We start from the raw sequence: 13530 nt of genomic DNA on the forward strand, positions 1-13530 counted from the left end.
CCACTCCAGGATCCATGCCACACACAACATGGGTTCCAAACTGACTGGTGCAGCCACTGAATCAGGTGTGCTGGGAAGGGTGGGGAGGGATCCTATGAGCCTAATCTGGCCTGCAACCTGGGCCTGTGCCATTCATTGAGCCCCCCGGGCCAAAGGAGTTTGAAACTGCTGCAATAGGAAATAGTAATGGAGCACAGCACTCTTACTATAACACTGAAGATTACAAAGAGGTAATCTTCTCTATACTAGTACTAAATTAAAAAAATAGTAGTACTAAATTAAAAAAAAAAAAAAGTTAAAAAGGTCATTTATCCAGAGATCAGAGGTCTTGTACACCAACCAATAAGCAGCTGAGGCAAGGACTTTGTTGGTAATGCATCACCTATTGTGAAAGTTTAGGAAGAGAACGTAACTGACCAAACAGAAGACCTGGATGCGAGTGATGCACAGCCACCTACCTTTGTTGGCCAGGTTTGATTCTTAACCGTAACTGCATTTTAAATAGCTTGGGGCTTTTCATTAATGTTAAATTTTGTCTGCAGAGTTCCACAAAACTCGCTGTATATACTTTCCGGTCATTAGGGTAGAACAGAAAGATGGTGAAGTACAACACTAAATACAAACAAAGACTTTATTGAATGCTGCTCAATCCCCCAGTGAAGAGCTCTCATTACAAAACAGTTTTCCACAGAACTGCAATTTAAGAGATTGGAATGGTAACTCTGATCAAAAAGATGTGAGAAATACCTGATCAAGTGAAACAGACAAGACTTCTACAGTCCGCTTTTTCCATTTTACACTGAAGAAGCATACTGCATTTTCTTTAAATAAAACAAGAAATAGAATCCAAGGTCTCTGCCCTCCTAGTTTGGAATCCTAGATTTAGTTTCTCGCTGTGCCAGCAGAGGCTGGAAGTTCTGTGGATGCAGCTCTGGAGGATGGAAGGGAGAAAAATAGGCAACAACTGCATTGCTCCAGAGACCACTTGGGCTGATTGGGAGCATCACTAATGGGCTCGAAAGGAAGCTCCATCTTCAGCTGCAAGGTGAGAAACAAACCCAACTAGGCCCAGGAGCAAGAAGCATGTGGAGGGGGTAAGCAGACACCAAAACATTCATCAAGTATAAGGTCAGACACAGAGTATGCACTAGGTCCGCTTTAACAGTTTAGATGTTCATACTTCAACTTGTTGCCAACTTGTGCTTTTTTAAATTAAAAATTTAAACCCACAGCATGATTCTTTGCTCACTGGTATTCAATACAGCAATATCTTTGAGATCTGTAATGGTATGAAGGGCACATAAGGTATCTCCTCAAGTTATAGGTAAAAATTAATGTAGCTTAGTTTTAGTTTTGAGAAAATACAGAACTAGAAGCCTTTTCTAGAATCTCGACCAAGGTATGCAGCAATGTGAAAAGCACGTATAAAACAAGGAAAAATGTACATAGCAGACTACACCACCTATGTGCAACACAATCAAAAAAGAAAATTCAAGTCATAATTCTCACCACTCCCATAATTATTCTCACTCATTATGGATTCATTTCTATGAAACTTCAAAAGTGACAATATATCAATGATTAGACAAATTTACAATATGCTGTGGTAATGACGTATCATTCAACTACTGTATTTAATTTCATAGCTTTTTCATTTACATTTTGCCAGAGAAAAAGGCTGGCCAGTTCTATTATACTGATGAGGTTTCTGTTTTGCAATTTTTACCTAGTTCAGAAGTGTACAAAAGTATGTCTCTCTCAAGCAGAGGGCATCATTTCTTTTATTTGGCACTTGTATTATTTTGTGCATTTAGCACATTGTGAGTGCTGTTCTGCTTTTCAGCCAAGACCTTCTTTAGCTTTAGTTCTTCTAACTTCCTCCACAACTCTTCCCGTTCCAATTCCTTCTTTTTCTCTCTGCAGAAAAATTAAAAAGATCACTACTGAATACATCTAGGCTGCAGATGTGATGTATGTAACTGCACTTCTACAAGTTTACTACAAATTCCTCTTGCAATTTTTAAAGCTGGCGGGGGGGGGGGGGGGGGACGGGGGGGGAAGGTGAGACTGGGGCAGTATTTTTCCAATGCTGAATACAGATGGTCCAGCCTCTTGGTACTGAATGACAAGTGTGGCATCAGCTGCTTAGAAAGGCTGGCTTATTTGAGGAAATGTGTTTCTAGAAAAAAACTGTCATTCTAAATTGTCTTTGTTTTTAGCAAAAAGAAAGTCAAAGTGAGAAATCTAGAACCTTGGGGGGGAATAGGGGGAAATCAAATTCACGAATGCAGAAGGGTTATGAGACTGAGTATCTGACAATGGAGTGTGCAAAGCGTTGCTTTACCAGTTCTCTGACAATCTTCTCTCTCCACATAACCTTTCAAATAAATATGGTCACACCCATTCCCCAGTTCTCAAGCTAGTTTAAAAATATTCCAAATCTTTAATAAATCAGTTTGACTGAGAGTCTTCTATAAAAGTGTTTCATCGTAAAGCTTCCAATGCACCAGCACATACACTGCTCACTATTTTATGTATGTGTTTATTTATTTTTACAGATGGCATTCCAAACGTTCTGAATACATACACTTAAACTAAGTTGAATACCTTTGCCTTTCTGCTTTGTATGTGCTTGTAAGTTCATCAAATAGCTTGCCATTCATTTCCATCAACGTTTTCAGCACATTATACACCAGCGCTACAATGGTCCTATAACAAAAGGAAAATGCTGCAAATTACTGGAGACGATATTTGTTTCCTAGCGTGTGTTAAGTGTCTGACCTTGATACTGGGTTCCAGTCTTACTGTATTTGAGACTGTTATAACTCTAATGAGATTTAAGAGCAAATGGTGTTTAGTCTGGTTTCTCCTACGCATAAAGGATTCTTTAAATAGAAATGGAAAACATGGAGTCCTGGCCTTCATTTATAAAGTAGTTAATAAAAAAGGAAGACTCCATATGCCCCGATCACAGCAAGTGATTTTTTTTAATGTTTATATGCCATGAGGTTGCAAAACATTCAGATCTGATTAAAGCAGGGGCAGGAAATTATTTCAGCTGGGAGGCCATTCAGCAGTTTTGATGAGCTGTTGTGAGCTGGATCAGTACCCGCTACTCACCTGCAACAGCTCACCAAAACTCCCTTAGTGGTAGGTGACTAGACAGGTCCAGGGGTGTCAGACGGAGTAAGCACGTGGACAGGGCACAGAGTACTGTGGGTGGGCAGTGTGCCCTTGTTGTCAAGAAGGCTAACAGCACACTGGGCTGCTTAGTAGGAGTGTTGCCAGCACATCGAAGGATGTAATTATTCTGCTCTATTCTGCACAGATGAGGCCACATCTGGAGTAGTGTCCAGTTTTGGGTCCCCCACTATAGAAAGGATGTGGACAAGTTGGAGAGAGTCCAGTGGAGGGCAACAAAAATGTTTCAGGGGGCTGGGGCACATGACTTCTGAGGACAGGCTGAGGGAACTGGGCTTATTTAGTCTGCAGAAGAGAAGACTGAGGGGTGATTTGATAGCAGCCTTCAACTACTTGAAGGGGGGATGCAAAGAGGATGGAGCCGGGCTGTTCTTGGTGGTGGAAGATGACAGAACAAGGAGCAATGGTTTCAGGTTGCAGCAAGGGAGGTTTAAGTTGGGTATTAAGAAAAACTCTCTCTAGGAGGGTGGTGAAGCACTGGAACAGGTTACCCAGAGAGGCGGTGGAATCCCCATCCTTGGGAGGTTTTAAAGGCCCAGATTGACAAAGCTTTGTCTGGAATGGCATAGGTGGCGATGGCCCTGGTTTGAGCAAGGGATTGGACTAGATGACATCCTGAGGTCCCTTCCAACCCTCATTTTCTATTATTCTATGAACTGGGTCAACATAGTCCACATCAACACAAGCCTGAAAAAGCTGTAGAGCATTTTCTTGTGTGTCTATTGTACTCCAAGTTTGAATTACAGGTTTCCCTCACCAACCACAGTTTTGAGTATCCATGCTTAATATTCTATATACCATTTTGGCTACCACAATATATATTTTTGAATAACCATGGTTTTCTGTGGCCGTGCATCAGCCCGCCACCTGCCATTTTCTCCATACGCCTTTTGTCTTGCCAACCGCAGTTTTGCCAACTACGGGAACTTTCAGGAACCTAACCCCAGCATTTGGTGAGGGAAACCTGTATATTCCTCTAGGTTAAAAGTGCTCTTAATCAAACATGGGATTCCAATATATTAACACTTTATCTTTAATTTCCTTCTAAAAAAAATAACTCTAGGCATTACACCTGAAAGTGAAGTTACCACTCCTCCACTACTAGTTATTTTCTGAGTAGAATTAGATAAAGCTATAGAAATGTTGGAGACTTAGGGCCTCCAGGGTGCACGTATTAGATCTAACCATCTAACTCAGCAATCCCTTCAAGCCTTGCTGGCCCAGGAGTAACCACACTCAGCAGCTCAACATTATACCTTATTCTTCCTATGAACCTGAAGGAACATGCAACTGTAAAAAGCAGTTTTCTGTGGCTACAAATGCCATATGGTCTCATGGGCAACATGTTGATTGTGAACCATGAGTCGTAGACTGCTGATCTAGGGGCACCTATACAAGGGCGTGGTAATCACCGTGCTCCTGCAGACCCCAGCATTACATGCATCAGCGTCCCCATGCTGAAAAATGGTGGTGGAGGCACTTTAACTAAAGCTCATTTGACATGCCCTATGTCATTTGGATGCCCTATACACGTGATGCTTCAGACATTTTAATTAGAACAGCTCTTGGAGCTGCACTAAATTAAAGCGCCCCCCTCCCCCGCCATGAAGCATGTGTATAAACACCCTAGATGATCCTGTTGTAACACTTATCGTAGTGTTCCCCTCCATAGTCAAGAAGGCATGTTCCAATTTAGACTGTACATTCTAGGGAAGAATCTTGTGTTTGACTGTAGCGTGCCATTCACTTGGCACTTAAAATAATTTTAAAGTAAAAAAAAATAAAAATTTGGAAAGGAAAGACATTAAAGATATAACAACTTTGTCCCTGCGTCTATCCATTATCCACCTTTGGGAAGTGATAAACAGGGCATGCCTGCTCAACTCCCCTGCCACCAGCACCCTTGCTGTGGTGGTAGGGGGAACAAATTTAAGATGACCCTCCAATAATTAGATTCTTTACATGGAAGGTTATAACAAATCTATGCATTTTCCATGTAAAGAATCTAAATACTGCGAGGGAGGGAGGGGTCATCTTAAATTTGAAGTTGTCTTGGATTTGGGTATATACAGTATATAAAAGTGACAAGCAGATCAGCTTCCTACTTGTGCAATGATCAAAGTGCGTTTTTAGTAGTCTTCATAATAAAGCATTTAAAAACATGGAAACACTGAATAAATATTAGTTCTAGATCAGGGAATATATAATCTTTTCATTCTAAAACTTTAGTCACTGAAAAACACACACCTCTTTATCTTGGGGATTTTTCACACAATAGGAATTGTGATTTACCATTTGAGTTCATGCACATTCAACAGTCATTTTAATCTTTTGTACTATGGTGGACACTATGTGATGTGCATTTTTTTCTTGCTTAACCTTTTTCTTTCCTAACTTGTTGGACAATAATAAACTTACTGATATAGATGTTGCTACGGTACTGTGGCTCATGGTATTTTATTTGGATTCTGATGCAGTAAGGTATTGCAACCTTCCTACAAGTCTATTGCTAGCTAATTTTTTTAACAGATGTGGAAGAGCAGATGAATTTAGAAACCACAACACCATCCTTAGATACTTTACCCAGCCAATTTCAGTTCCTAATAAATAAGAGTCCAAGACAGCTGCAGCATAATGTAGCTACGAAGCAAATCCATTTCCTTCATTCAAATAACTGCAAAGCATGTTCCTGCTACAACTGACTACTTATTTGTGTGCAAGATAAGGAAGTGTATGAGAGGTAGAGGTAGAAGAGGATCTGGATCAGTTATATTTTTTACCTAAATTAATTTAAGCCTGTGTGCAAAGGGCTGCATGATCCAAGCCCAAGAAACAAAAGTAAACTAATGGGAATTCATTACTAATAATACTAATAAATAAATAATTAAATAGGTGTACATACGGATTCCAGTGTTCTTTGGAGATCTTGTATAAACTACCAAACATAATTGGTAGAATTTTGTCAATGTTCTCCTCAATCAGACTAAGAATGTACTCATTATTCCAGAAGTACAAAGCCCTTTCTGCAACCTGAAATACACATTTCAGAATCAGAACCACAAAATCAGCTAGCTAACTTAAACATCACATTTGCAATACTACTAAAAATGCCATTTCATACCTGAAAATGTGAACTTGACACGCACTTGGATATCTGCTTAAATAGAGGCTCTTCTATTTTTTTGAACTGGGTTGGTTCTATTACATCTAAGATTTCTTCAATTTCACCTAAAAACATTACCTGTTTATAAAGAAAGACTTTTATATTTTTATTTATATATATATATATAATTTAGAAGTACCATATAATTTTTTTGCATCTACAGCAGCAGTTCCCAACCCCAGGTCGCGACCTAAATGAGGGTTGTGCAGGCAATGCTGGCGGCACCACACACAAAAGATGAGCTGTGCTGTGCCGCGTGCCGGGAGCTCCCCCACCCCTGCCCCTGGGCCACTGCTGCTGCACTCTGCTCCTAGCAGCAGGTCATGGGAAAAAAAGGCTGGGAACCACTGATCTATAGTATGGCTAGACTGAGGATGCCAAATGAAAAAAGTACTAAAGCAGTGTACCCAAAGTCAAGCATGTTGCAAAGACTGTGGTACATTATTACATTTCCACAAGGTATTTTATTTCAATTTGTAATTTTTCTTAGCTTACATTTTTGGAAAGGGGTGTTACTTAATGTTTTAGTTGCCAGGAATACAGCAACCATCTTGGATTTCCTCTTCTGAATAGCTGCTTTAAAAGCTTTAAAATCATATTTTATAAATGTGTTTTGAAGGTTAAAAAAATAAATCCAGCATATTTTAAATTTCTTCAGAAGGGGCCTCAAAGGATCATTCTGAATTCTCTTCGTCTGAGATACCCTCTACAGTAACTTCTCAAACTACAAATGCTTCATTTCAGTTTTAAATTGCCTTGACTATAACAACATACAGATGGTACAAGAAAATCCAAGGTGGCTGACATACAGAAGTCTTAAAGAATAACACTTTTATAGAGGGGTTTGCTGGCAAATAAAGCTACCAAACTCCCAATTAGCTTACATTTAATAACATGGGATATAGTCAATCACAGAAATGGATTTTACAAGACCATTTTCTAAGTAATTTCAGCATATGAAATAAATATGTTTAAGAATTATATATAATATTGTACCTATACAAAAAATACTATGTAGAATTTGTTTGTTAATAGTGACATATATTTTATTTAAAGTTTCAGCCGCTGACTAAAACCTTATCAAATTTCATAGTGTTCAAAGTCAGCACAATGCAGACGGACTGGATTTATCCTAACCAATAAAGTATTTTTATTAAGCTTTCACATTTCCTTAGGGAAAAGAGTAATGATGCCTTCCATGTAAACAAGACTTAAACAAAATACTGCTCCAAATGATAGTATGTATCCTAGAATTCTGTACTGATAAACATATGCAATAACTTTTCACCAATTAACAACACTGTCAAATTTAACACAAAGTAGTAACTACATATGCACAATTTGCACACGGTATACCAGTGCCCTGAGAAATCCTCCAGAACCAGAAAGAATCCTCCAAGATCCCAGAAAAAGCACCTGGAGTAAAGCACTTGAACCTGCAGCACTACGTTTTATATCAGTACAGGAGAATGATTTGTTAACACACAAGTAACAAAACCAACCTCTTTCTGACTGCAAGTTTTTGGCCAAAATTTGAGCAATCCTCTGATAACCTATATTACAAACATAAAATTAAAAACAAGTTAAACCAGAGCAAGTTTCTATTATGTACTGAACTAGATTTTTTAATATTAAAATAACATAATTTTCTTATTCAAACCTGTAGTTCAAGGGTGGGGTGAAAGTGTGGCTGTTTTAATAAGCAAATACTGTTGTGTGTCATTTGACATGTATCACATTGTCTCACATACAGTAAGAAGTTTCTGCTGTTTGCTGGGCAAAAATACAAGTAAAATCTGCATATGATCCATAGGGAGCAGAACAGTGAGCAGGCTCAGCCCCCTAGCTGCTGCTACTCACTCCCTCACTACAAGAATAGATCTTTTCCCCCTTGATTCGCTTTTCAAAAATAAGGTGCATATCTTAGTCCAGGGTTTGTTATATGAGAGAAAATACAGTATTTTCCCTTGTGTTTAGAATACCTCAATAGCTTTGCTCACAAATTTTTACTGCTTCAAGTTTTTAGAACATCCATACAGTTAAGGTTTCCTAAAGCCCCACTAGTGGATGTATTAACTGGTACGGTGTTAAAACTTCCCATGATTATTCACCTGTACCTAATTTCTCAGAACATATTCTCTCTGGAGAATAATACTTCTAATATTTGCCTCTGCATCTCAAGCCCCAGAGATCCTCTAAAAAGCACTGTCTTTTGGTCTATGCACAGCTGTTTCCACAGGTCCAAACTGATACAAGGCTAAGTAAAGGAACCACTGTCCCAACTACCTTCTATTCCTTTCTGTTATTTAGTTTTCAGTGTTTTGGCACCTTAAGAAAAGATTCAGAAAACTCCATTGGAAACGACCTTCTACGAAACTGGTAAGGACCCCTGGGCACAGCTAGAAATTACTACTCCCTGAAGGAAGATGGAAATATTTAAGAATGAAGAACTGCTCTAGAAACAAACATCTGGTTGGCATATTTAACTCAAAAACTGAGAGCTGACTAAAGGGTAATCTGAGGTTTCATGTAACAGCTTTACATATTTTAGACATAGAGACATTTTTCAGGCACACTGTAGATTCTGACTTCAAGAAAAGGTCCTCCCATTTTCTGGTCCAGTTGCACACTGTTTATCACAGCAGGAGTGAATAAAAAGAATGACTAATCTATTTTGAACAAAGATTGATTCTCTATGTTGTTTTGTCAAGACTGACATGCAATTTGGAGATTTTGTGAAAAGGCTTTGTTTTAAATTGCTTGACTCTCTTGTTATCTAGTCTGCTGCAGACAGCATAAGTCTACAAGTGCATTATAAATTTTAGGAAAAAGCAAAAACTGAGTGACAGTGTGAAATAAAAATCATAGAACCTCATAGGGAGACTTATTTCTAAGGCTGATCACAAAACCTTTTTTTTTCCTTATTTTTGTACTGCCCTTTTCAAGTGTCTACTCTAATGCCAAGTACCTAATTTTAGGTTTCTGATTCTATTCAGAGGGCCAGGCATCTAAGTCCTTTTTTGGATGTTGCCATGAGCATCTGTACATCATTAATTTAGAAGATCGACCAGGAAAGTCCCAAGCTCAGATACATGAAAAGGAAGCAAGTTATATGCAGAGAAGAACAAATCTCTTGTGGATATCAAACTTTAATAAGTGAGTCATCTCAACAAGGGAACACTGGGGCAACTTAACACAATCATTGCCGCTAAGCCCTTGGTAAAGAAATGAAGTCTCAGCCAAATCAAATAGAGCTGTAACCCTTGCAGCCTGATGCAGCCTGTAGCTATCTGTAATGTGCGAACGGCACTCCCTTTCTGAGGATTTTGATGTTCCAAGTGTAGGGATCAAGACAGACAGTATAGAAAAAAGAAGGAACATGAACCCCTAAATGTCATTGAGATTAATTGCATATTTTCCTTTAATAATTTTTTTTTTATTTCCACCCTCACAAACAGAGGTAGTAGATTCAGCCTTATTTAAAATAACTGTGCTAGTTTCCCTGGATTTACAATTTTAAATCTGTTTATGTAAATAAACAATTTAAAGTCATCAATTATTTTCTGTTACTTAGCTTAAAATTCACTGACTTGGTTATGGACTGTTGGAACTTGTGATATTTAGATTTTTTAAATTTCTAAACCAAAAATCCCAAACAAATGTATGACGACTCATTCTTCTGATTTCCTGTTCTGTCCACCAAACAACCTGAGCAAAAAATTGTCAGACAATTCATGTTTGACAAAGAATGATATAAAGAAATACCAAGAAGCAGCTATATACCTCTACCTGGAACACGAACTGATTAACATCAGGTTCTCAAGTGCATGAAACTGAGGATGAATTAAAAGTTTAGAAGCTTCCATCATTTATTTTAGTGAAAGCACTGCATATACTTTAATGTGAATTGTCATTATTATCTTTGACATTTCTGTCTCAACTTGAATAGGTAATTAGGTATTTACCAAGGACTAATATTCCAAGTATGGCCTACGGGAATATTACCTTCCATAAAAAAAACATGATGCCATAACAAGGAGCAGGTTTTTAGCAAGTCCTACATATCTAAAAAGTGTTGTTTTCATCAAGAGACACTAAACCCTAACATACAAGCTACTGACTATCTGCTCACACTAGACAAAATCTTCATACAAACTGGTACTCTAATTTTACGACCTCTTTTGGTCATATAAGGCTTCATGCAGAGTGGAATTCACTTACAGCATTATATACTTGTTGGTTGATTCCTATTACTTACAGGAATTGCATGTCTAGCCTGATTCTCACAGAAACAAGCCTTCTATAAATTTCAAGGCTAGTGCTTAGTAGGGCTAGGTAACAAACTCTACTTGTCAGCTCTGCAAATGTCAGGATTGACCTGAGGCACACTAACAACTCAGATTGAATGTCCTCTAAACTGACCCTAAGTGTCAGTCCATGCTTTAAAAAAAAAGCAAGATGTAAAGAAAGCCATTCTACTGCATCAGTTGATCTAATAAGGTTGACAAAATATAAATTGGGTTCTGTTTCCCTGTCAGACCTTAACACTTGCATTTTCTGTGTTTGGAGGTATTACATTTCTTAATGTTTTATTTTTCTATGATCTGTATAATTACTGTTCTTTCCATGCTGAGTAATTATACTAATTGTACTGTAGGGATAGAAGTTACACAAACTGGTTTAACTGATAAGAAACTGGTTTAAACTTGTAACAAAACAGAAGTTCAGCACATTTAAACCACTTTCAAAATAGCCAAAACTGGTTTAAGATAAACCTGGTTGGATGCAGTATCAGACTTCACTGATTTAGGTCAAACCAGTTCATAGAACCTCTGTCCCAGATCCCCTCCTGGTTCAAGTTAACTCACACTCCCCCAGCATCCCAAGATGCTTTGCAGCTCTAGACTATGCTGTCTGTTCCAGGGGAGCAGGGCCCACACCACCCATCTACTTCCTAGCTGGAACACTATCACTCCTCCAGCCAGCTCAGGAGAGGGCATGGGGGAAACTTCCACCCCCTTCCTGGCACTAGACCCACAGCAGGGCTTTCTTCCCTCCCTCCACCCACCCAGAGCTGGCCAATTCCCCCAGCCACATCCCCTCCTCAGCCTTAGGGCTGGCTGAGGAGGGGGTGTGGGGGGAACCCCCCCCACCCCCAGCCAGAATTTGCCTAGCATGGGGGGGAGGTAGCCTGCAGTGGGGCTTTCCTCTCTTCACCCCTACCCAGCGGGAGAGGGAGGGAGGGATTGCAAGGGGCATGTGCTGGGCAGCTAATCAAAGATAAGCTCTGCTCAGCTGCATTCAGGTGCCTTTGGCAATGTTTGGCAGGGTGGGAGACATGCTCTTTTGTCCCCCGGCTACTGGTATGAGCAACTGCAGGGGTCTGGCTGCCTTTCTGATTTCAAAAGTGAGTGTCCATTCACTTGCTTATTGGTTCAATCTATGCAGTTTAGAGAAACCTGCAATGATTGAATTGATTCAGCCTGGGGCTTTTTGACTGTCTGTACTTAGCCTAAGTGATGACCATAGTTACTTTTCATGCTGATCCTGCTAGGATGTACCTACATATAAAAAACTTAACCAACATGAAACCTGCATGGAAGTCAACAGAACCAATCATTCATACAGACCCGAATGCAGAACTAGGGATTAAGTAAAGGATTTGTTCATTTTTGCTTCTTCCTCTTTGGCAAGAACATATGGCTAGAAAGGATCTCTGGGGAGCACTGAGACCAATTGTCATCTGCTGTTTCTGGCAATCATGTCACATGATCCCCTTTGATAAGCTGATGGCGTTCCAAGCGCAGATCACTTTGTTGTTTTGCTCCCACTACTGCTGCCGGTAGTCTCTTCTAGGACCTCATTCCTCTGATGTTAGACAACTTCCAATTTGCAATCTAAATTTACTTGTGGCCAATATTTTTGTACAAGAACCTTTCTGGTTCTTGTTCAAAAATTATCCTCTAGTTGTTTTTCTTCCTTAGTATTTACTCATCCTGAAGTATGGATAGAAAGCAATCAGGTCCCCACCAAGCTTTCACTTTGCTATGCTAAATAAGCCAAGCTCTTTCAGTTTCTTCTTGTAAGACAGAATCATAAGAGGAATACGAGCCTAATGGCCCTTCTCTGCCCCTAGTTTAAATTCATCCTTCCTGAACAGAGGACCAAAGCTGTACATAGTATCCCAGATGGTGTTTCAGCAGTACTTTGTATAATAGTATTAAAAAGTTCTTCCTTTCCCCAAAACAGCTTGCATTATGTAATTATATATTCTTATAAGTAACTTCTAAGACTATTAAAATAGTGATAGTACTTTGGGAAAGGACATATGAACTATTTCAGTTTAAAGTGCAGTTTCATCATGAAAAACAAGTAAGCAAAATGAAACCTTGCTTAATATGTCCCACATACAGTTACAATTTCAACTGCTTATTTAAGCAGCAAAACATTTTTACTACAGTTTATTCTTGCTGGATGGGTTGTATGCTGTTTGAACCCATTCATCTTCCTTAGAACTTTAACTAGGCCTCAAACACAGAGCTAAATTCTACCCTACGTTGGGCAGAAGCACAACATCTGATAGTGGGTAACATTCATTGAAAGTAGTAGTACAATATATAAGTCAGAGTTCTTGTGCTTCATCATTTGCTATGTACAAATGTAACCTTTAGCACATATTTGCATTTCTGACATGTATCCCTGAATTAGCCCATCCCCCCACCCCGCCTTTTAGCTGTGGCACAGTTCTGTCAGCTATATGCAGGACCCTGTGCTCACACAGCTGGAGAATCTACCTGCTGCACAACTGTGCTTCAGCATTTCAGCTCTAAACCAACCCCCCCCCCCAAAAATCACTATGCCCTATGGGCCAGAAATGTACAATCCAATGTTCTTTCCTTGACCTTCCAAAGCATCTCTCTCCAAGGTAAAAACAAAACAAACAAAAAAATGCCTCCTTGATTCATCTCAGAGCCTTGTGGATTTGTCTGGCCATACACATAATATTTTTTTAAGAGGCCATGGAATTCCACCTTTTTGCCACTGAATTTGACATTTTCTTGAAGCCAAGTACCTTCGTTTTCAATCTCCTTGCCTTAATGGGATGTGCTTTCATAATTTCATAGTTCTTGGAGGCTGGAAGGGACTTTACAGATCATCGGGTCCAT

At 39.2% G+C, this 13530-nt stretch overlaps 1 protein-coding gene across 2 annotated transcripts in view; it reads right to left on the reverse strand.

The window, feature by feature from the left end:
• Window positions 1–617: 617 nt before the first annotated feature.
• PPP2R5A (protein phosphatase 2 regulatory subunit B'alpha) overlaps window positions 618–13530 on the reverse strand; it is a 91036-nt gene continuing 78123 nt past the window's right edge. Inside the window, exons 9-13 of one of the 2 annotated variants that reach the window (XM_059718011.1) lie at window positions 7867–7917; window positions 6323–6442; window positions 6104–6231; window positions 2608–2709; window positions 618–1917 (exon numbers count right to left, since the gene is read on the reverse strand). In XM_059718011.1, the coding sequence (XP_059573994.1) occupies window positions 1782–1917; window positions 2608–2709; window positions 6104–6231; window positions 6323–6442; window positions 7867–7917 (537 nt within the window). In that variant the 3' untranslated portion in view covers window positions 618–1781. The remainder of the gene's footprint in view (window positions 1918–2607; window positions 2710–6103; window positions 6232–6322; window positions 6443–7866; window positions 7918–13530) is intronic. The other variant, XM_019483198.2, reaches the window with a different exon arrangement.

The sequence above is a fragment of the Alligator mississippiensis genome, chromosome 1 (genome assembly GCF_030867095.1).
Source record: "Alligator mississippiensis isolate rAllMis1 chromosome 1, rAllMis1, whole genome shotgun sequence".
Lineage (NCBI taxonomy): Eukaryota > Metazoa > Chordata > Crocodylia > Alligatoridae > Alligator > Alligator mississippiensis.